Source organism: Notolabrus celidotus, chromosome 6 (genome assembly GCF_009762535.1).
Source record: "Notolabrus celidotus isolate fNotCel1 chromosome 6, fNotCel1.pri, whole genome shotgun sequence".
Lineage (NCBI taxonomy): Eukaryota > Metazoa > Chordata > Actinopteri > Labriformes > Labridae > Notolabrus > Notolabrus celidotus.
In genome coordinates this window covers 22,414,839-22,437,191 of record NC_048277.1, presented here as the reverse complement: position 1 = coordinate 22,437,191, position 22,353 = coordinate 22,414,839, and the positions used below count along the sequence as shown (strand labels likewise).

At 42.7% G+C, this 22,353-nt stretch overlaps 1 protein-coding gene across 3 annotated transcripts in view; it reads right to left on the bottom strand.

Moving 5' to 3' along the window:
• Positions 1-7,340: 7,340 nt before the first annotated feature.
• Positions 7,341-22,353, bottom strand: part of otud7a (OTU deubiquitinase 7A) — a 58,087-nt gene continuing 43,074 nt past the window's right edge. For all 3 annotated transcript variants that reach the window (XM_034685644.1, XM_034685645.1, XM_034685646.1), the window contains 6 exons: positions 22,027-22,139; positions 20,713-20,840; positions 19,124-19,273; positions 11,514-11,628; positions 10,856-10,940; positions 7,341-10,506 (listed from right to left, as the gene is read on the bottom strand). In XM_034685644.1, the coding sequence (XP_034541535.1) occupies positions 8,953-10,506; positions 10,856-10,940; positions 11,514-11,628; positions 19,124-19,273; positions 20,713-20,840; positions 22,027-22,139 (2,145 nt within the window). In that variant the 3' untranslated portion in view covers positions 7,341-8,952. The remainder of the gene's footprint in view (positions 10,507-10,855; positions 10,941-11,513; positions 11,629-19,123; positions 19,274-20,712; positions 20,841-22,026; positions 22,140-22,353) is intronic.

The following is a 22,353-nucleotide window of genomic DNA, read 5'->3' as shown; positions in this document are numbered from 1 at the left end:
CAGTATCACAGCCAACAGGCTTTTGTACCTCTCTTAAGCCGAGTTTGCCCACCAACGCCAACAGAGATCACAGGTGTGGCCTTTCTTGCTTTGCAGGGAGTCACGCGATGTAGAAAGAAACAGGAAGAAAGAGAAAGACATTAAGGCATTCAAATTTTTGATGAGAAGCCTGGTGTTCTCCCTGCTCAATCTGTACACCTCCTGTCTCCAGGCAGGTTGGATCTACCAGCACACCACGCTACACGAACAGACAAGCTGCCACCCCTGGCACCACCACAGAATTTGGTGTGCCATCACAGCCGGCATGTTCCCAGAGCTTGTTTTTCATATTTGTGCGGCATCATAAGGGACTTCTGCATGGTTAGCTTTGATGTGCTTATATTTAACCTAATTTTTTGAATGTTTTTCAGCTTGGAGTGTGAGCAGAGAGCTGTTATCAACAAAAATGTGCACCTAAAAATAAAACCCCTCAGGTCTAGCAACACTAGAGTCACACTAGAGTCCCTCTGCAGACCACTAACTGGGTTAATTCACACATATTTGGTTGCATTGCAAGAGAGATCTCAGGTTCTGCTGGTTGTGTGGGTGAGGCACACGCTCTCTGGGCTGCACGTCTTTCAGTCACGTGTTTATTCTTGAGATGACACATTTTCCCCTCTGTAGTGAGTTTTATTGCTGCAGATGCGGGGCAAAGTACAGACAGCTCTACGCGCAGTGAGAGAACATCTCTGCTGGTATCACCCGCAGACAGGATGTGGAGGTGGAGGAGGTGGTTTCAGTTTGAGTGATTTATCTCTTTACAGTCACACCTTTTCTTTGGATTATCAGCTGCAGAGCATCCAGTCTCCAGGTGAAGTTTTTGTACACAGAATCAACTCATCCAAGAGTTATTTGGGAGGCATTTTCTGAGGGGAGGTACAGTACTGTGTGTGAGTGAGATGGAAGATGAGGATGAAGGGGCTGGGTGGGTGGTGTAACCCGTCACTGATGGGTGCACCCAACCTTAGGCACACTCAAAAGTCCAGAGCGTGGGAGGCCTGGTGGGCTGGAAAGGGTCTCTGCTCCACTGAGGTGTGTGGGCATCGCTGCCTTTAAGACTCAGTGGAATTAATCCACAGAAAACGAGGGGAGGGAGATGTGGTCAGCAGCGGCAACAGTGGTCCTAATCACACAGAGACCCGTGTGTTTGTGTGTGTGTGTGTGTGTGTGTGTGTGTGTGTGTGTGTGTCCATCCCTCTTCTTCCATGCCAAGCCCCAGAAGGCAGGCTGAAGGGCCATGTGATGCCACCCACTCTCAAGTGCAGTGCATGGCAGGGCTGGCGCTAGATCCTGCAGAGCGGGTGGGATGAGCTCAGATATTGGAGGCTGGCACTGGCTGAGAACAAGGCTTAGCTTTTGGAGAGGAGGGGGGGAGTTTGGCCTTACCACACACTGCAGTAGAGGCATCAAAGCCAGAAACAGCACTTTAAATGCTGTCAGGTAGAGTGGCTTAAATAGTTGATGTGAGTATTTAGAGAGAGAGGAGAGGATTTTAATATCTAGTTTATTTAGCCATGGATATGAGTAATCATTTCATGTTTTAATTTCATGTCTTACTGAGACAGCTGCTTACCATAAAAATCTATATTTATGAACTATTATGTTGCAATAAGGCCTGTAATTTGTTCAAATTATGTGAGGAAGGGGACAGATGCATCTAAAATGGAAATAAAAGGCTGTTTAGATTTTCTGTACCCTCATGTTTTTTTGTATGAATCTGAATTTGAAAAGGGCTGAGCGAATTTGACAACATGGAGGCTGTGTTGTGCTGTTTGAGAGGATGAGAGGCCTGCCAAGCAATGCCTCATAGAGCTCTTTGTTGCTTTGAAAAGCAAAGGGAGGTCCCTCATGCAGATTCAAAGGAAATTCTAAGAAAAGGGGATCCAAGAAAGAAGACAATGCACTCAGTCTCATTCAGCGCTTGTTATGGAAGATGCAGGAAACAAGAGCTCGGGATACTATTGCATTGGAGAAAAGAAGCCCTCATGTGCCATTGTGTGACTAACATAAGACATCACGTGGAGATGTAATTCATCTTAACAAGTCATTCCATATTATTAGCAGCCTGCAGTCCACCACAGTGACCTGGTGCAGAAGTTTGAGAACCGAGTGTAGCCCACAGCGTTTTCTCTGGCAGTTCAGTCACGAGACTGTACGCTCAGTCAGAAGTATGCGATTCATCCCACACACAACAGGCTGCTGCCCACTAAGCAACCTTCTCTTCACTCACAATCCACCAACTCAGTCAGCTGCTACTGTACAGACTGAGCATTCTTGAAAAAGCAAAGGCTAATTTTACATAATAGACTGTTTGGTGACAAATATTTTAAGGAATCCTCTGAGATTGCAGTCTCGGTGGAGTCGCATATTTGACAGATAGTACAGACCGTCAGATTTTGATTTGTGCTTTTGTTTCCTTTGACAAGCTGCTGCCTCTCTTTTTGCTTTGAAAATCTGTGTTTTGTAGTTTTAGAGAACAACTGAGGCAACACTTCTTTAAGATTTCTGTGGCACCAGTGTTGCTCTAGGCGCAATGCTAACATCCTCAAGCTAACATGCAAACTATTACAATGCTTAGACACTAAAATGATGTACCCTCTTCTATATTTGAGCATAAGTAGCAACCAAAGTGTTTGACAAACTGAAATCGGAGGGGGAAAAACTAAATGAACAACTCTGTGAGGCTGCACTTGATATTATTATTTTTTCTAGATAATATAAGTATTGGGGTTAAAAGAAACACATTACAGAAAAAAAAAAATCAATAATGTTGTTAATTAAATTTGTATCATCTGTCCCTTGTAGAGGACATCAGGTCTTGATAAGTCACAGAATGTAATTATATTATTTCATGGATTTGTGTCTGTCTGTTGAGATTTCGTGTCATGTCATGAACATTAAAACACTTACAAGGTGGGAACACATCAGAACATTAACATATCATTTTTTAAAATGCATACTCAACCCTTGAAAGTCACCTCAATCAATTTTTTACTGATTTGATGTGTCAGTGTGTGCGCGTGTGTGCATGTATGGGCATGTGCGTGTGTGCATGTGTGAGTGTGTGTGCATGTATGTTTGGTGTGTGACCTACTTTATTAAGTTGGCACATGTTTCAAAAGCTATACTTCCTCTAAAAGAGTCTTCAAAAAAGGAGGTACTCAATGTACATACAGCAGGGGTGTCAAACATACAGCCCGCAGGCCAATCCGGCACGTGGATGAATTCTCAAAGTGAAACAATTACAGAGAAGACATTAGCTAAAATTTTTCAATAAAAGTAACTTCTATTTCAGATTTGTCCTCTGGGGGTCGCATACAATCATAATGCTGATGGAGCGCACCTGAACAGCGCTCTGGGACAATATTTGCAGTTTGCATACTCCAGTGGGAATTCAAGAACTTTTTAGAGCACTTTAAGATCCAATCAACACTAAAGTTTTTGTATATGTAAACTTTTTTTTTTTTTTTTTTTAAGTTATGTTTTTGGCCTTTTTGCCTTTATTAGATAGTACAGCTGAAGAGAGACAGGAAATGTGGGGAGTAGAAAGTGGGGGAAGACATGCAGGAAATGGTCGACTGGCCGGGAATCGAACCGGCGACCCCTGCGACGAGGACTGCAGCCTCTGTTCATGGGGTGCTTAGACCGCTAGGCCACCAGCAACCCCGTATATGTAAACTTTTAACAGCAGGAGCAGTGGATCCACCTTTTTCGAGAAAAGGAGCCACATGTCGTGCACATGCTTACCATACATGTGCTGCATACTTCATAGGTCCCACTATGAGACTCACCATGAGGAAAAATACAACAGCTGTTTTTCTAAAAAGATAGTTCATGTAATGTGGACATTTTCAGAATGTACTTTTTTGCACTAAAACAAAGGGGAACATTTTTAGTTGTCCTACTCCATAGGTTATAATGTTATGATTTTACAGGTCCAGCCCACTTGAGATCAACTTGGGCTGTATGTGGCCCCTGAACTGAAATGAGTTTCACGCCCCTGACATACAGGATACATCCTCTGGGACCAGAATGTTTAAATTCTTTCCTACCAATCAGGTCAAAGTTAAGGTATTTCAGTAGATACGAAATCATGACCACATGGTAAAGCTAGATAAGAAATCAATGAATCTCCTAAGTCAGTGAGATTCATCCTGTGGGGACTATGAATCACAAAGATAGGCCAACTGCCTGACTGATGGAGCCTGAAGTCCATTAAGTATTGCTGCAGATTTTGACATCCTAGAATTTAACCATCTTTTTTCTTGCTTCCCTTTGCATATGAAGAATACATTAAAATGATAAATAATCCAAGTATATTCAAGAAGACATCTTAAGAATTCTTCTGGATGTTTGATACCAGATGTCACGTTTCTTGTCCTCACGTGCAGAGCTCTTATCAGATTAGACCATGAACGAGATGGAGAACTCTTCACATTTGCAGATTTTCTGCTGCTTTTCCAAGACTTGTTTCGCTGCGTGGCGTCAATCCTCCTGCCAATGTAGGAGTGTCTCTGGAGGGAAGAGGCAGAGTAACAGCTCTCAGTCTGGAATGCTGCCCTACTTGGCTGATCACTCTGAAGAATCTCAACTCTGTTACCTCAGAGCAACTTTGGTGAATAACAAACCAGCTAAATGCAGCATAAAAATCAAATTTATCAACATCACTTCATGAAATAAATAATAATTCAAAATTTGAAATAAAATAAAGAAAAAACCATGTCATGTAAAACTATATATTTATATTTAGGGGTTTCCAATGTACATTTAAAAAAGTTTTAACATGAATTTTAATGAAAAACGAGGGATTTCTCCTCATTGAACCATGATCTGTGAGAATTAAAGAACACCAATGGACCAAATGATTTAAATGGTTAGTAATGGAGTTAAAAATTAGATTTAAAAAAAAATGTGGGGGCTCTGGTGGCCTAGCGGTCTGGGCGCCCCACATACAGAGGCCACAGTCCTCATCACAGGGGTCGCCGGCTCGATTCCCGGCTGGTCGACCATTTCCTGCATGTCTTCCCCCGCTCCCCACGTTTCCTGTCTCTCTTCAGCTGTCCTATAAAATAAAGGCAAAAAGCTCAAAAAATATAACTTTGTCCTCAGGTGCTCTGAAGAAGTCAAATTGACCCCAGTAGTAATGTGATAGGGTTATCTTAGGGAATCCGAAATGATCATTTTAAGAAAGTCTGCATGTTGGGACACTGAATTGGAAATACTAGGAACAGGAAACTCTACAGTGAAGCGTTTGAGTTGCATTGAAGGAATTGCATGATTCAACCCTAATTCTGTTTTGACTTTTACAGATTAAAAATCTATCTTGTGAGTTCTCCAACAATGTGACTATGCCGATGTTGTCTATCAATGCATGTCAGACACTCACCTTAAGCCTCTCAACACTGTTTTTAATTTGCTTTGTCGCTTTGTTTTACGTTGTCCATACTGAACACACCATTTGAAGCACTTAATTGGCTTCAACCTAAAACAAGAAGAGAATGTCTCCGGCTTCAGTTTATTTTTTTAAATGTATTCATATTAACTGTCCGTCCTACCTAAAAGATTTCTCGGTTCAATATTCATCTTCATATTCCCTTAGACATACGCAGCATCCCTTCTTCATTGTCCCCAGAATCCATAAAGAAATTGGTTGCAGGTCATTCAAATTCAAAGCCCCATCCGATTGGAATAATCTACCCCCTTCTCTTAAATCCATCACCTCCATCCACTGCTTTAAATCAAATTTGTTTTATCATTTAAAAAACAAGCTTTTCCTGTTTCTGACGTGTGTTGATGTGCTTTATTTATACCTTTTTCTTTTGTTGATGCTGTCTTCTGTCAAGGTTTTGTTTAATGATGGGGTGCTGGGTGAGTCCAGGAGTGAGTAAGGGTGAGGGAGAGCTGTCTGCGTTTGTGTATTTGTGTTTGTTGTGATTCACTGTTTTGTGTGTATTAATTTACTTTGTGTGTTGTTGGGACCCCCTTGAAAACGAGATGCTGCATCTCAAGGGGCTATCCTATAATAAATAAATTACAAATTACAAATTAAAGAAATGCAATAATAATGCTTTGAAAAATACCTTCAAAGATGCTGCTATGCATTGATTCATCTCTCTAAAAAGAGGTGGGACAATTCAATAATTATTTTTCATGATTGGTTATCAATCTTCAGTCTTGTTCAGCTCTGATACGATGCAGTGATGTTAACTTTTACGGTGTACTTTTAGGGCTTTAATAACAAAAGTGTGTTGTGGTCAGTGATGGACAGTAACAAAGTAAATTTACTTGAGTACAGTACTTACGTACATTTTTGGGGTATCTGTACTTTACTTGAGTATTAAATTGTGGGGATAATTATTACTTTTACTCAACTACATTCAGAGGACAATTGTACTTTTTGCTCTAGTTACTCACTACTTTAGCTTTGAAGTCAGCTCATGAATTTCCTTCTCTTTTCTGAAATCTGATCCTTAAGACAGTAAAATATGTTTGTGTAGTTCTGTTTGTCTCAGTGGCTTAGTTGTACCTGTATATCGTGCGTCTCCACGGTTGAACGTGGAGCAAACACAGAGCAGATTTCACTCAGATCAGGCAGTTCATTTAGAGATGGTAATGATGGCTATAATTCTCCACCTGAGCACCCATGTCCATATCTTCAGCCGGTGTTAAAGGTTTTTGAAATGAAGAATGATACGTATCGTTTGAAATGTTCTCCCTGTTTCCCACTCTGCCCAAACATACAAACATTCACTGTCCAACCTGAGAAAGCGTGTTGAGTTATGTAACATTTGTTTCATTCCAGATGAACATTTCAAACTAAGTTGTCTGTGCTTGGAGTAACTTAGTTTCTGTTTTTATTCCATGGTATAGTTTTTAGAGATTTCAAGTAATGGTTTCTAAATAAACATGATGTAACTGAATGTACTTCTATGTAGACATTACTGTCATCCTGCTTTGTGAAAATACAAAGTTTTGAGATATTTCAAGAAGTACTTTGAATACTTAAGTATTTTTAAAAGGAAGTACTACAGTACTTTAACTCAAGTAATAATCTGACAGAACAACTTTCACTTGTATTGGAGTAATATTTGACCTGGAGGATCTATACTTTGACTTAAGTAATGAAGCTGTGTACTTTGTCTACCACTGGTTGTGGTGCATCAAAAATGAAAATGCGATGATCCCATTGTATCATTGCTGATCAAAAAATTAATTAGCCAAACCATTAAATCCTCAGTATCTTGATTTAAGAATACCCCCTTGAAGAAGAAGAAGTGCAAATAAGACACAGACACAGCATGTTTGTAACAATAAACTATTTTTTTTCATATTTACATCTGTACCTAATGTGCAAATTAATAATTTAAAGTAGTGTAAAACTCTTAAAGGAATACAAAATCATATCTTACAGTCCTAACATGGTGAGAGTCCATGAACTGGTCACATAGAAACGAAGAGGAGCAACACTGCAGTGTGTACAGGAGAGAGAGAGAGAGACAGAAGCGAACCCGGGGAGCAGTGGACATCCTTGGCCAGGACACACTTAGTTAAGGACAGCATGGTACATTATCCAAGCATCACCAGAACAAACAGCAACACAAACACTGCGTCGTTACAGTAGTCATGTCGAATGAGCAGAAAGCACTTGGAGGCCTGGGGTTTTACAAACCCACTGATTGGTTAAAGCACTGATGATCACAAAGGCTTGAGGTGCTCTTAGCAGCAGGTGCTTCGTTTAACGGCCTCTAGATATGAAGGGACAGACAATCTCACACTGGACCGGTGACACATCTATACTGCAGGTCACCACATAGTGCTAATAGCATGAATGCAAGTTGTGTTGGTGTGTGTAAAGAGGGGAGGAGACACGTAATCACACGTCAGACAAATACGCATCAGCCTGCTCTCACTACCCACAGTTCTTCTCATCTAACATACTGACCGAATACAGTAATTTACAGGCGACTCTGAGAAACACACCATAAACACTGCATATTTGAGAAGCAATTCATCCTATACACATTGTTTGGTGTTAGCCACATGACACATTTTGAAAATTTGAACTGTAATTTTTTTTTCAAGAAGCCAGTTTGGCAGTACGTGTGGTCGTTAAGAGGTCGACGACACGCAGAAATGCGAAATGACGTTTTACATAATATTTGAGTCCAATTCTGACACAGCAAACCCTTGCACCGTGGTTAGAAACAAAAGTACACTTAACAAATGAGATAGGTTTACATTTCATCCTAATCCAACATTACAATCTATAATGCTTACACATTTGAATTCCTGTAGTTGAAATTTGTTTTACAAAAGCACACCGTGACAATCCTTTACAATTTACAAGACACAGTTAACCTACAGTAACTATATTATTGGTGCATAGACAAAATTGGGAGAGGGTGTAGCAAAAATCACCAATTTATTGCTTTAATGTCTAATGTTGATCTCCCATTAAATTTCTTTTTGATTGCAAACAACTACAAATTTTCCACACAGATTTTTGAAGAACCAAGCAGAGGTATTGCATTCAAACTGATTTAAGAGCTAAAATGTTCCCTCCTGATGAGATGCAAATCTTTTTTGCACTTTAAAAAATAAAGACCTTTTCCTCACACACAGAGAGTTACATCACAAAGAGATGACTTTTACTCTAAAACAAGTAAAAGACTAAAGACAGGGAAAGATAAACAAACAAATTAGCACAACTTCTGGCCAAAGCTGCTCACTGTTTCAAGTTCTGCTTCCCCCATCGTAAACTAACAAGGGAAGGGTGACAGGAATACAAGAGCATTCTTCAACAAAATAGGAAAACATTTGCCACCATGTTATTGGAAATGCAGAGTGCAGATGGTGTAGTTTCCTCCAGTCTCCTGAGGCCTTGCTGACAAGTGGCTGAAGTGGCTGTGATGGCTATGCGGGCCTCTGCACTTTGCTCTCCCTCTCCCTGCGTTTCAGCTCCTCTCTGTAGCAGTAGGAGCAGTAGTTGTCTGTCTCTGGCCGGCCATAGAAGGAGCAGTTCTCCCTCTTGCAGCGGCGCTGCTGAAAGCAGTACAAAGGGCTTCCAGAGCTCCGCCCTTTGGTTTTGTCTTGGTTAAGCCAGGTATGAGATGAGTTGTCCTCATCAGCAAACTCCAGGCAGTCCTGAATGTCTCCCGCGTGGAACCCGTTGGTGTAGGTGTGGGACTTGTGTTCGCCAGGCATGTTGTAAGAGAGGGTCTCTATGGTGTTAACAGTGCGGACCCCCGACAGGCGAGCAGGGCTGTAACTCTGGGATGAAAGTGTGCGGTTCTGCTGGGGGTAGGTGGCGCATGTCTTTAGGGTGCCCACCACAGGCTTATTATACGGGTCGTCCTGGAAGATGGAGGATTGCATGTTGACATCTTGTAAGTGGATCACGCTGTGCCTCTGGATGGGCGGTGTATGGCTGTAGTGGGCAGACACAGGTACGGGCCCAGGTCTCTTAGCACCAATACTGGGCGAGGAGTAAGGCGCAGGGGCTGGGACTGGGTGGGAGACATGGTGGGAGACTGTTGGTGGGGTGAGCGGAGGGGCTGGGGATGAAACAAGAGGGGCTGCAGGAGTGGGACTGTTCCTTCCCTGCATCTTGAGTTGTGAGTTGTGGTTGTAGGTGTGGGTGTGATGGGGCAGGACGGGAGAGCAGCTCTCTGGCGGTGAGCTGTCCGACCTCTCCCTCTGGAAGACACTCTCATGCTCGGGTTTCTTCGCGGCCACCTCATTAGCGACGGGGGGCTTCTTCTCTGCCTCTTTCCTCTTCTGCTCCTGCTCCTGGCTGAAGCGCTCCTGGGCGTTGGTCAAGTAGTAGCTGATCATCTCCTCGTGGAACTGGTGTCGATGGCTGGTGAGGAGGAGGCCTGCAAAGATGAACTTGCGCTCCCCCTGCATGGCTGCCCGCAGGATGTTGAGGCTGAGCTTCACATCCGTGCTGTATTTCCAGTTTTCCAGGCTCTTGTCCCCTGAGACTCTCCCTGCACTGTCTTGTCTCTCAGTGGGGGAGGAGCTGGAGGGTCTATCTGTAGGTGAGGGACTCGTAGCCTTCTCAGAGGAGGTGGAGCTGGCTGATTGGCCCGACTCCTCCTTACTTCCCTTGGTTGTTTTAGACTCCTTCTTCTTTGTTTTTTCCCCTCCGTTCTCTCCATTACGACCTGAGCCAGAGTTAGATTTGTTCATTTTGCCGTGTACGAGGCCGCCCAGACCTCCCATGTTCTTCTTGAGCTTGATTCCCAAGGTTTTGCTGAAGCTACCCAGTTTGTTAGCTACAGAATCAGCCCGGCTCTTGTCTTTGTCCTTACGCTGCTTCTCCTTGTCCTTCTCCTTGCTGGGCTTGCCATTGTTGACATTGGAGTTGCTGCCCACAGACTCGCGGTCAGAGTCCATGGACTCAGCAAGAGACTGGACATCCTCACCTGCAGAGGCTGTGGGAGACTCTGGCTGAGCCAGGGGAGCCTGTGCAAAGACACACACAGAGCAATTAAAAAAAAAAACACTTAGCAACCAAACAGTTTGGATGACTGTACAGCTAAGAAACAAATAAATGTTTTTAAGTAGAGATATTTAAAAGAAATGTACTCCAGACAGATTCAACCCTGAAGCATTGAGAAAGGAACAGTTAAGCTGGTTTCTGATGATTTATAATCGGAGCAGAGACATAAATGCCTGAGATTATTGCATCTGATGGTAAATAAAACTGATTGATTGGACTCTGTGGTTTCCAGAACATCTGGAAGAGAGGAGTGCCTGCAGGGCTAAATGAAGTGTGACAAACACATCACATGTGTGAGAAAAAAACAGTTACCCTTGTTTCAGATGGAATTCGGATCCATGTTACATTCATGTAGTTGTGCAGCAGGTTGAGTTTAGCCTCCAGAGACAAGATGAGACTGGGGGGAAATATGAATACACAATAAACAACAAGCTCTGGTGTTACGAAGCTGACATTTAAAAATCAGTTTACTAAAAGTTATTGCTTTCTGGCATATTAATGGGTCTGAAGATGACATTTTTTACAGCAACATAAGGAGGTAGTGTCAGAGAGTTGTTTGAGCATCTTTTCAGTAGAGTATATCTGTTATGTTCATTCTGCAGCTTGTTACAGGATAAGCTAACCCCCTGACTGGCAGGAATGTGAAACAGAAACCCTTACATAAACTCTTTGCTAAACTCAGAGAGGGTGTTGCTGCTTTAGTGGGGCCATTCCTGGGAAACCCTATAGATGACTGACGTGACTCACAATTTGTTCTCTCCCTGCTCATTCTTTGAAGTGACCTGAGCCCTGGTTCCATAATCAGAGTTAAATCCCACACACACACAGCCTTGTGGGTAGACTCACAGATCTGCTTTGACATACAGATTTTTTTACTCTCTCACCCTTCATGGGGCTGCTTTCCTAGTCAGCAACCTCTGTGTGCATTGTTGATAAGCATCACTCCGATGTGATATTCTACTCAACTTACTTGGCTAGCTTGGTATTATCATTGTCATCCCTCCCCCACTCCCAGTCTCTGCCAGGGTCCACGGCGAAGTGGAGTGCCAGCAGCTTGTGCTCCGAGTCGGTCAGAGGGATAACAGCTGGAAGAGATGAGATTAATAGGAGGTTAGTTTGGTCTAGTTTTACCACCGGACATGAGATTGCATGCAAACCAACAAAGCCAACGTGGAGTCAAAAGATAATGTGACACCGTAATGACACGCTAGCATAATACCACCTTAATTATCCCAGATGCCTGTCAGTGTGGGGTAAAAGAGACAGTGGGAGTACTCTATCTGCCATACATTTTTTAAGATGTGACTGTGACCAGAGCGTGTCACTCAGGCTGACTCATCCAGACAGAGACAGACCTCAGTCAGATGGGGCTTCTCTTATTACACAGATTGGTTCCTATTCTGTTTTTTACAGCTACTGTCTGATGCTTTTCATGAGGGAAGATGAAAAGGAAATATTAACTGATACATTTCATTAAAATGTAGTTTATTATCTTTAAGTCATAGCTGTTCTGAAGCTTTCATTTATAATTTATGGAAGAATGTAAAGCTCCAAAAAGCCCTTTGAAAGTACTCAATAAAAAAATGAAAAAATAAAAACAATAATTATAATTATACTAATACTAATACTAATACTAATACTTTTACGTAACATTGTAACATGTCACATGTACTTGAAAGATGTTAACAATAAATTCAAAATAAAATAATAAAATGTAGAAGATAAAAATAGCATGAATGAAAATAAAGTGAGTGCTTAGTTTGGCACAAAAACATTTTCTAGAGTTGTGGTTCTCAACTAGCCTCAGGACCCATCACCACTTTTTTAATGACAATCTAGACCCAAGTTCTGAATGAAAAGAGATCTATTTTGGGTCATTTTCGCCATTATTGGATATGTAAGCTGAAGAGAGAGCTTTATTATACAGTCTATGGGGAAGACACATAGCAAACAGTTGAGGCCAGGAGCCGAAGAAGCAACCGCTGCAACGAGGATCACAGTCTCCACATGTGGGCGCTGCTCAAATCGCTAGGCCAACGGTGCTTCCTGAAATTTGTCAAATGATAACCTCAAAAAACTGTTTTCTATTAGTTTAATCATGGATAGCTGCTAATTTCTTATAACTCAATGACAATAAAACAGAAGTAATTTTATTAGGACCACCACATCTGATCAATAGCATTTCTACCCCATCTTGACTCACTGGTCCCCTCCATAAAACCTCATGCAAAAAACCTTGGAGTCATACTCGATTCAGGACTAAAATTTGACAAACAGATAAATCAGGTAGTAAAAATAAGTTTCATGCAGCTCCGCACCATCTCCAAACTCAAATCAATCTTAAGCACCTCAGACCTGGAAACAGTCAGCCACGCCTTCATATCATCACACATTGATTACTGTAACACCATGTACTTTGGCATCACTCAATCATCATTATCCCGCCTTCAAATAGTTCAATATGCAGCGGCCAGGATCCTGACAAGGTCAAAAAAGAGAGACCACATAACACCAATTCTTGCCTTCCTACACTGACTTCCGGTCAGCTACAGAATTCATTTCAAAATCCTTCTGTTCGTATGTAAAGCACTTCATGGTTTGGCCCCCACTTACGTCTCAGAACTCCTGTCTCCGTATCACTCTGTCAGAGCACTCAGATCATCACACCAAAACTTCCTGTCTGTCCGAACATCAAGGACAAAGAGATATGGGGACAGGGCCTTCTCCATCTGTGCCCCAAAACTGTGGAATTCTCTTCCCTCAACCATTAGTTATATTTCTTGTCATTACTGTTGTTATTATTACTGTTAATTTCATTTTTAATTAAATTGCTCTCTTACCACTCTTCTTCCCCTCTCTCTTCATCTGTTTGTGTGTTTTTTTTAATTTTCTCTTAGTTTTCCTCATTGTCTGTTGGAAAGCACTTTGGATCAACTGTGTTGTGTGTAAAGTGCTATATAAATAAAGTTGATTTTATTTGATTTAATTTGATTTGATTTGGAGCGGGAATGATCTACCCTACTACTACAAGCGCACTGCATCATAGGTGGCACGTTCTTCAAAACAAGGGGGAAACTTTTCTTTTTTCCAGGCACACATTTGTGACACCCTGGAAATGGTTCAGTGTGACCCACATTTGGGTCACAGGACCCACAAGTTGAAGACCACAGTTCTAGAGAACACTTTGGGGCTGCCGTGGAAGAGATGTTTTTAAAATCTTAAAAAAAGGGAGAAAAATATGTCCAAACAACTCCATGACAACCAGGAGACCTCATTCTGCAGAGAAGGATCATGTGATACGGTCAACACTGCAGCTAATTTGCTCCATTAGAGGGACTGTTTTGACTGTTTAAGGTATAATACTAACTCTTCATCCTGGGATAGTGTCTCATTTCATTGTCATATTTTCCATCAGCTATGGTAACACTTAACTAACTATCAGATGTCACTGAGATCTGTGAAACTTTTGAATAAGGGACACTGCTCCAGTATAGTGGGCCATTAGAACGAGGATTAAGGTCACATCAGGAACATGCAAACATGGCTGATGTTGAGATTGATTGTCTCTACTGATTAATTCAAGGTAAGTCCAAAGTTATTTCACTTTCAATGTTAATTATTATCCAACATTGCACTGACAAACAAAGCAGCTATGACAATAGGAAGTATGCCAAAGGGGAATAAGGAAGTCAGTGTGTTAACTGACAAGCTGGGTTGAATGTTTTTTCATCTAAACACTAACAGTATCTCACAAAAGTGAGTACACCCCTCACATTTCTTCTAAAGATGATGCACAAGAAAGTCCGCAAACAATTTGCTAAAGACAAGCGGACTAAGGACATGGATTACTGGAACCATGTCTTGTGGTCTGATGAGACCAAGATAAACTTATTTGGTTTAGATGGTGTCAAGCGTGTGGTGGGGCAACCAGGTGAGGAGTACAAAGATAAGTGTATCTCGCCTACAGTCAAGCATGGTGGTGGGAGTGTCATGGTCTGGGTCTGCATGAGTACTGCTGGCACTGGGGAGCTACAGTTCATTAAGGAAACCATGAATGCCAACATGTACTGTGACATACTGAAGCAGAGCATGATCCCCTTCCTTCGGAAACTGGGCCGCAGGGCAGTATTCCAACATGATAACGACCCCAAACACACCTCAAAGATGGCCACTGCCTTGCTAAAGAAGCTGAGGGTAAAGGTGATGGAGCGGCCAAGCATGTCTCCAGACCTAAACCCTATTGGGCATCTGTGGGGCATCCTCTACTGAAGGTGGAGGAGCGCAATTTCTTCAGAGTTGTCCCATTAGAAGATATAATTAAATATTTGGAGATATGTGAGGGGTGTACTCATTTTAGTGAGATACTGTATCTCTGTTTAAAAGCTTTCCCTGACCTCATGCATCCCACAGCCTACTGGAGGAAAACCTGATGTAAGACCTCTGCTTAGATTTGCCTTGAAATGTGTGAAAGAGTGCAATCACACAGCAGTGCAGAACAAGAGCAGGAGTGCAGAAATGATTTTATCCGTACCCTGATGATATGATCAGCAACTTACTAGCAGGAAGAGGTTTTCAACACAAATTACAGGACAGAGAACATAAAACAGACACCCACCCGAGCTTCCTCTCGTGGGAGGCGTGCTTACAGTACGAGCACAGCGCGGGCGTATTTGTGTGTGAGTGCATGGCTGCCTTTCAACAACAGGAGTGAGAGTAGGACTTGCTTTAGACCCCACTGGCCCACATGACAGCTCTCCTCAGGCTACCTAGTGTGTGGGGGCTGTTGTCCACATGACGGCAGAGCAAGGCAGGCTGTTCAGGACGAGGACATTCCAGCCTTCGCCGTCAGACCCAGATGGTGGATACAGTCTCCTCCCTGGTTTATTAAGCCTTCCTCTGCCAATTGTCTTCATGGAGACAGGAAATGGCGGCAGAAGCCTCTCCTGATGAAACTCCAGGTTGACTCTCATACCTTTGCCACTTCTGTCTTTATCTGAGTGCCTCTGCATGGGTGCAGAGTACACTATCAAACATGCTCAGTGTAAAAATATAGATGGTACACGCAGGGTGATGATGCCTCAAGTTCTTGAAACAAATTTAGCGCAGCCATGCCTGTGATAGCACATTTAACACCTCCAACATGATCACGTATTTGTTTCTGATACCATTACTCGCTTAGCAAACAAGTCCGTTCAGATGAGTAAGCGTATCATTAATAGCACTGCTGGCAAACTACGTCCATCAATCTCCATTATATTCAGCACTGCCTTCTCATCGTCAGTTTGAGCTCATTGACAAACTGCAATGTCTGTTTCCTAAAAAAGGCATGACTTAACAATCCATGTTGGCAACACGAAAAACTGGGAGGAAAAAAGTAAGGTTTCCTTATAAAAGGGGTTTTTCCTAGAACACTCCTGCCCAGAAATAAATTGGTCATAATCACAAATACACACAGACAGACAGAAGACAGTGAGCCAGCTCCCACTCAGTTCCCACTCGGGTCATGCAGCAGGCAGTGGAGGTCTGTGAGGTGGCGTCCTGGCTCCCACGTTGCAGCTGTCCTCCTTTTCTCTCGTCCGTTCCAAACTGCTGTAAGAGCTGTTGTTCCCGCCTGGGCCTCGGTCCAGATCCACAGATTCAGCGCTGCCAATCTAGCTTTGGGGGGCTAAAGTGTGCTGTAATGTATTTACTATCCCTGTTGGCAGCCTTGTCTCGCTGTCCTTGAATGACCGTTTCCCATAGCGTATGCACTGATGACATCACAGCCCTCCCTGGTATGCGAGTTGTGTACTCAGCAACATAGCTGCTTTGCCTTACTCGGTTTGCATCTTTGATTCAACACACAGGGAGAACAAGGGGAGAGGAAACCAGGGTGTAACCTCTGAGAACGCAGCCGTTTGAACTGAGGTACATAACTTTTCGAGGAATTTCAGATTGCACATAAATATCTTTACTTTGTCTTATTTTAGTTCATGCAAAATAAACACGTCCGCTCTGTTGTGCATGAAGTCAAGAGAGAGGAAGGATTCTCTCCTCTCTTTCTCCCTCTTCTGATGACAAATCTCACCAATAACAGGCTTTGATTCACAGTAAGAACACTGAGCCAATGTTTTCTCTGTTTTGCAATTCAAGAACAATTTGTACTGTCTGTAAAAAACACACAAATTTGAATTCCTGACTTTAGTCACTGCACAGCTGCAGACTTGAAGGGCCTAATTCACCAGAGTAAACAGCAGTGGTGCATTTAAACAAGCCTCAGCTTTTTTTTTTTTTTTTTACCACAGATTTTAACAGCGGAACCAAAGTGGTAATTACAAGAGCTCACATTTCAAGTAACACGTAAAACCACAACAAATAGCATTTTAACTCTGATTGCCATATTGATTTAATTACCGAGCATGAGGAGTAATACACTGGCTTTCTATTATAGATAGAGAAGTTGGATGGTTGCACCACACTGTTATGTAGGTGGTCTTTGTGTAAAAATGCGACCATTTACACATGGGTATTGGAGAGTCGATGACGGGATGCCAAAGAAAACCTGGAAGTGTTTTGGTAGCTTGAAATAGCTCCAGAGTTTCTTAGAGGGGCCGGTTCCACTCATGCATCGTTTAACCACGGGAGCACAAACAAGCTGATAAAAGACATGGCCGGCAGCGTCTACTAAAAGGCCGGTCATTATCACACTGAAGGTGAGCAGCAGTCGGCCTAAAGTAAACATACCCAGGTGTGCAGAAATCTGGGTTCACCTGACTGGCTGAAAAACCACTTAACTGCTCTTTTGGGGATTAAAAGCAGTATTTATAGAATGCTTTGGTCCTAAGTTCTTTCACCATCCACTATCAGCAGCCATAAAAGGGGCAGTAGCACTATGTGTCAGTGTGATTTAGAATCAGGTTACTACAGGAGGGTCCAGGTTATTATACGGAGGGTCCAAAGACAGAGGCAGTATTCTAACTCAGCCTCTGGCACCTGAGCACACACAGAGCCAACAGCTACTCAGATGCTCTTTGCTGAGCTGGAGGGAAACTGAGAGCAGCCCTCCACCTGAGACCTCCACACATAGGCCCTGACTGTCAGGAGGGACAGGCGGGTTTGTCGGGGCTCCAGCAGCCCGGGACCCCTGCCCATATGTGGTGATGTGGTCAGGGCTTAGGAGCCGGCTGGGGCTACTCTGCCCTAATTGGCGGCGGAAGATTAGGTCTGACCCTCAGCCTGTCTGCCTGTCTGTCTGGCATCTGTTCAGAGATCTAAGCCAGTGTGGTTGCATTGTGCTGATTTGTAAAATTCAGAGATGATAAGACAATGCGTGTTAGCATAACCAAAGCCATCATCAACTCTTAAGCCTTCGTGCATAACAGAGAAAAAAAGTCCTGAATACAGTAGCACAGATTTGCACCATTCATGTGTAACATGATACATCACATGACACTCAAGTGCACGGAGCTTAGTGCACAAGTGTTTTCATAACATCCTGGGGAGGGAGACTACAGACGAAACGAACTCTGATCCTATCACAGGACACAGTGTACCAGAGTGAAAAAGTACAGTCATGCAGGGCTGTTGTGCTGGAGCTGCAGCACATTCTCTGGACATATGCTCCACCTGGTGGACAAAAAGAGCAACTCCTCTTCCCCGTTACAAACTTAAGTAGGAGTGCGGAGTGGTTCTGGGCTGTGGATTTGTCTTTGATGTGCTGCTGGCATTAAAACAGAACGACTGCAGAGATTGCAGGTTAGAGTATAATAATGTCTGTCTGCTAGTCTGCAGTGGTCGTAACCAGATTTAATAACCAGGTTGGTGTTCCCAGGCTGAGAATAGGACTTGATATTCTCAGAATAGCACCATAAGAAGAAGAAGAAAAAGAAGAAGAAGAAGAAGAAGGGGGAAGAAAGAAGCAGTTTGTGTAAGTGTAAGTGTAAGAGGCTGTGTTGGCTGCCTGCCCACGCAAATGACAGGCGAATTCCACCCACTGAGTCAGATACAGAGGACTGCTGTGACTACCAAGACTGGTTGTCAGGGAGATCCACTCTGTTTGTCAATTAAAGGAAATCCGTGTGAGCATGAGTCCGACCTCGACCTGGAATAAATTAAATATCCAGTGTGTGGCGTCAAGACGAAAACACAAGTTACTCAACAAATAAATCAACACAACAGAATCAATGTGCTCCACTACAGGGAGAAAATTAAAGATCTAAAATAAATATGGTTATGATGATCCTGTCAAAGTTCATGCTGTCCACTTTCCTCCATGTCAGCCACTCCCCAGCTCCTCCTGCCAACTGGCCTGTTTTAATAATGGATCCCAGGTAATTAGAGTGCTGTCTCATGCATTATTCACCTCCAACAGGACAGGCAGACCACTCACCCTCACTCTTGCAATCTGCCCACTCCATGGTAAGAGCCAAGCCAGCTTAACTATTACCTAACTTAACTGCTGCGCATTACAGCAGGTTGTTTTCTTTTTTATAAGAACAGGGGGTCAAGAAGAGGCCAAAATCCTACAACTGAACCTGAGGATGCCCCCAGTTTTTTAGGGTAGGTGGAGTATGATGATGATGATGCACAGATGCTCCTCACCTTGCTCTCGCTGCTGGTCTCTCTGCTCCATGGACACCAGTGCTGAGAAGTGAGCCTGATCGTAGGCCAGGACCAGAGGGGAGCAGTGACAGCGGCTTGGAGGCACCTCCAGAGGAAGGTAGAGTCCTCCGAACGGGATTGGAGCGAATGCTGGAATTCAGAGAGAGAACTTCAAATCAGCTCACTTTAAAGAACTGTACCAACCAAGACACCTTGTCTCTTTTACTGCTACAACCACTTAAGAAATATTGCCAAGACTACATTGAAACTGATTTTTAATGACACACAAACTATTAATCACCTTTTTATCTTCTTATGATTGTGACACTGTCATTTAAAAAAAAACGGTAGAAATCAGAAACAGAAAGTTGTGCACAATCCTGCAGCAAGACTTTTAAACATAAACCAAGAAGAGAGAACACACAGCACCTGTTTTCAAACACATACAGTGGCTGCCCATTTCTGTTACTATTGATTTTCAGGTAATACTTCTTAAAGCGCTTTATGGCCTGGCCCAAGATATATCTCTGCCCTCTAACAAACCAGCCAGCAGCCTAAGTTCCCCAAGGTAGTCCCTCCACCTCTCATTTAAAATCTAAAGGTGACCAAGCACTTGCTTGTTAAGGCTGCACAAGTATTCTGTTCTGCTTTTTTTCTTGCATCTACACTACCAGTCAAAAGTTTGGAAACACCGTCTCATTCAAGGGTTTGTATTTATTTTAATTATTTGAAACACTGTAGATTAATACCAAAGACATAAGAACTATGAAAGAACATATATGGAATTAATTAATTAACAAAAAAGTGTTAAACAAACCACAATATGTTTTATATTTTAGATTCTGTAAAGTAGCCCCCTTTTTCCTTCATGACAGCTTTGCACACTCTTGGTATTCTCTTAGTCTGCTTCATGAAGTGGTCTCCTGGAATGGTTTCTAATTAACATGAGCCTTGTCAAGAGTTCATTTGTAGAATGACTTGCCTTCTTAATGTGTTTGAGAGCATCAGTTGTGTTGTTCAGAGGTAGGGTTAGTACACAATGGATAGCCCTATTTGACTACTGTTGTAGTCCATATCATGGCAAAACCAGATTATTTCATAGTTTTGATGTCTTCAGTATTAATCTACAATATCGAAAATAATTAGAATAAATAAAAACCCTTGAATGAGAAGGTGTGTCCAAACTTTTGACCGGTAGTGTATGTCATATGACATCTAAGAGAACCAGAAAGTGTAGGGGGGAGAGAGCAGTAGATGACACACAGCGAAAAGGCAGAGGCCCGAAGTCTTACCAGCAGCTGCTGAGTCAATGACAAAGGGTCTCTCGCTTTAACCACTCAGCCAAACTGGTGTCCCTCAGTCTTTTCTTTTCAATAACTTTTGAACATTTTTTTCCATTGAAAGGCTTTCCTTTAATTTATATGCTTTATCCAAGGTGTTTAATTTATTTGTCGTCTCTTCTTCTATTCCTCTTTTTCCATTTGTCTCAGTGTTTTGTTCTTACATTGTGATATATTGTTTTATGGCTACTTATTCAGAGTCTATTATCTGTCCCATTTAGGTAGAAAATGGAGCCAAGATGTGGTTACCTTCTCCTCCTGAGTCTCTGAGCATGGTGTCAGCCACCACAACAATCGGCCTGCGTAACACGTGAGCCAGCACAAACACATGGAACTCCTCCAGACTCTCATACACCGGATCTTCAGAGTTATCCACACTGCAAAAACAAAAACAAACACACAATACAGAGGGATGATGGGATACTATGACAATTTCCTGCTTATAGTACTGACTGAAAGGAAACATCTGAAGCCAAAATAATAGACGATGTGCTAATCATAACCTATTCTGATTTAGTTGGATCCATTTTGCCCGCTGGCTAACATTAACAGACGGGATAACAGTGTGTAAGGTCCATCTGTTCATACACGTGTTGGAAAGAAAGAGAGCAGGAGAGAGAAGAAAGGAGAAAAGGAGGGAGGGAGAGAAAACAGAGGCAGAGCTCTCAGGCATGCAACCACCAGGGAACCAGAGGAAGTGCAACAATTAAGTTGTCAGCCACACAAACAGCCACGCTGCCAAATTCACTCTAATAAAGAGCCTCTTAATATGTGAATCCCACTCATCCTATTTAGGGGGCTCATCTCACACTAGGGCCATCAAACATCCCTAACCTGATTACTGTGTTACAGTCAAACTCAATGAGAGGTTAAAACCACTGAATAAATGAGCAAATGATGCCCTTTAATGGGCTAATTTAGTGATACAGAGCTCAGTGCTCGGACAGTAGAAGCTGGAGAAACAAATTAAGTTAATGCTAAATTACATTTTATCTAATCAAGTGACATTTTCATGAGGCTTCTGAATTAGTCGTTCTGTTCAACATAGGCAATTTCCCCTGCATCAGATCAGTTGCAACACCACACATGTGAGAAAGTACCTATGTCTATTTTAGTGAAAATGGAAACAGAAAATAACCACAAGGTTTCAGCGCGTAGGTGGAACCCAGAGTCAGTTTCCAATCTGCCTCTGTAGCCTGAGATAAACCCACTCTTACGCTTGTTTATGCAACAGGGGTGCTGCGCAAATCACATCACCTGCTGCAGCTTAATGCAATCCACAGCTCAGGGAGGCTGTTATAGCAGAAATGATTAATACTGACATCAACCAGTAGATGGCACAGTCTCACATGAGAGCTTTCACAGTGTTATCCAATCAAGACTGCAAAATAGAAAAGAACAAAAAGCGTAAAAAAAATCCATCATGGTGTAAAGGTCACTTTTGTTTTAATTGTACCCCCCCCCCCTGCAGACAGACGGTTGTGTTGTGTCTGAGAGAGTTCAGGGTTCAGCGTGTTTGCTTGCAGGCTTTTTGTGGGGATAAATGTGAGTGCAGCAGCTTACCCTCCGCTGGTGTTGCCGTTCTTGCTGAGGTGAGTGCGTGGCTCACTGGAGGCCAACTTCAGCAGCTCGTTCCACTCTCTCTCCCACTCCTCCTCGGTGTACACCAGCCCTGACTGCACAAACACACACACACACACACACACAAATGGAAACTCTATTAAGCACGTGCTGATGCTCGCCCACACAATCCCTATAATTATTCATTCTTTCTATTTCCATCTGCATGTAGAAGGTTATCTTCTGAGGCTTTATGCATTAGAGACGCATGGTTATTTTCCAACATAAGTTTGCAGCTAAGGAAAAGTTTGACATGTTTTTGCATTTAAC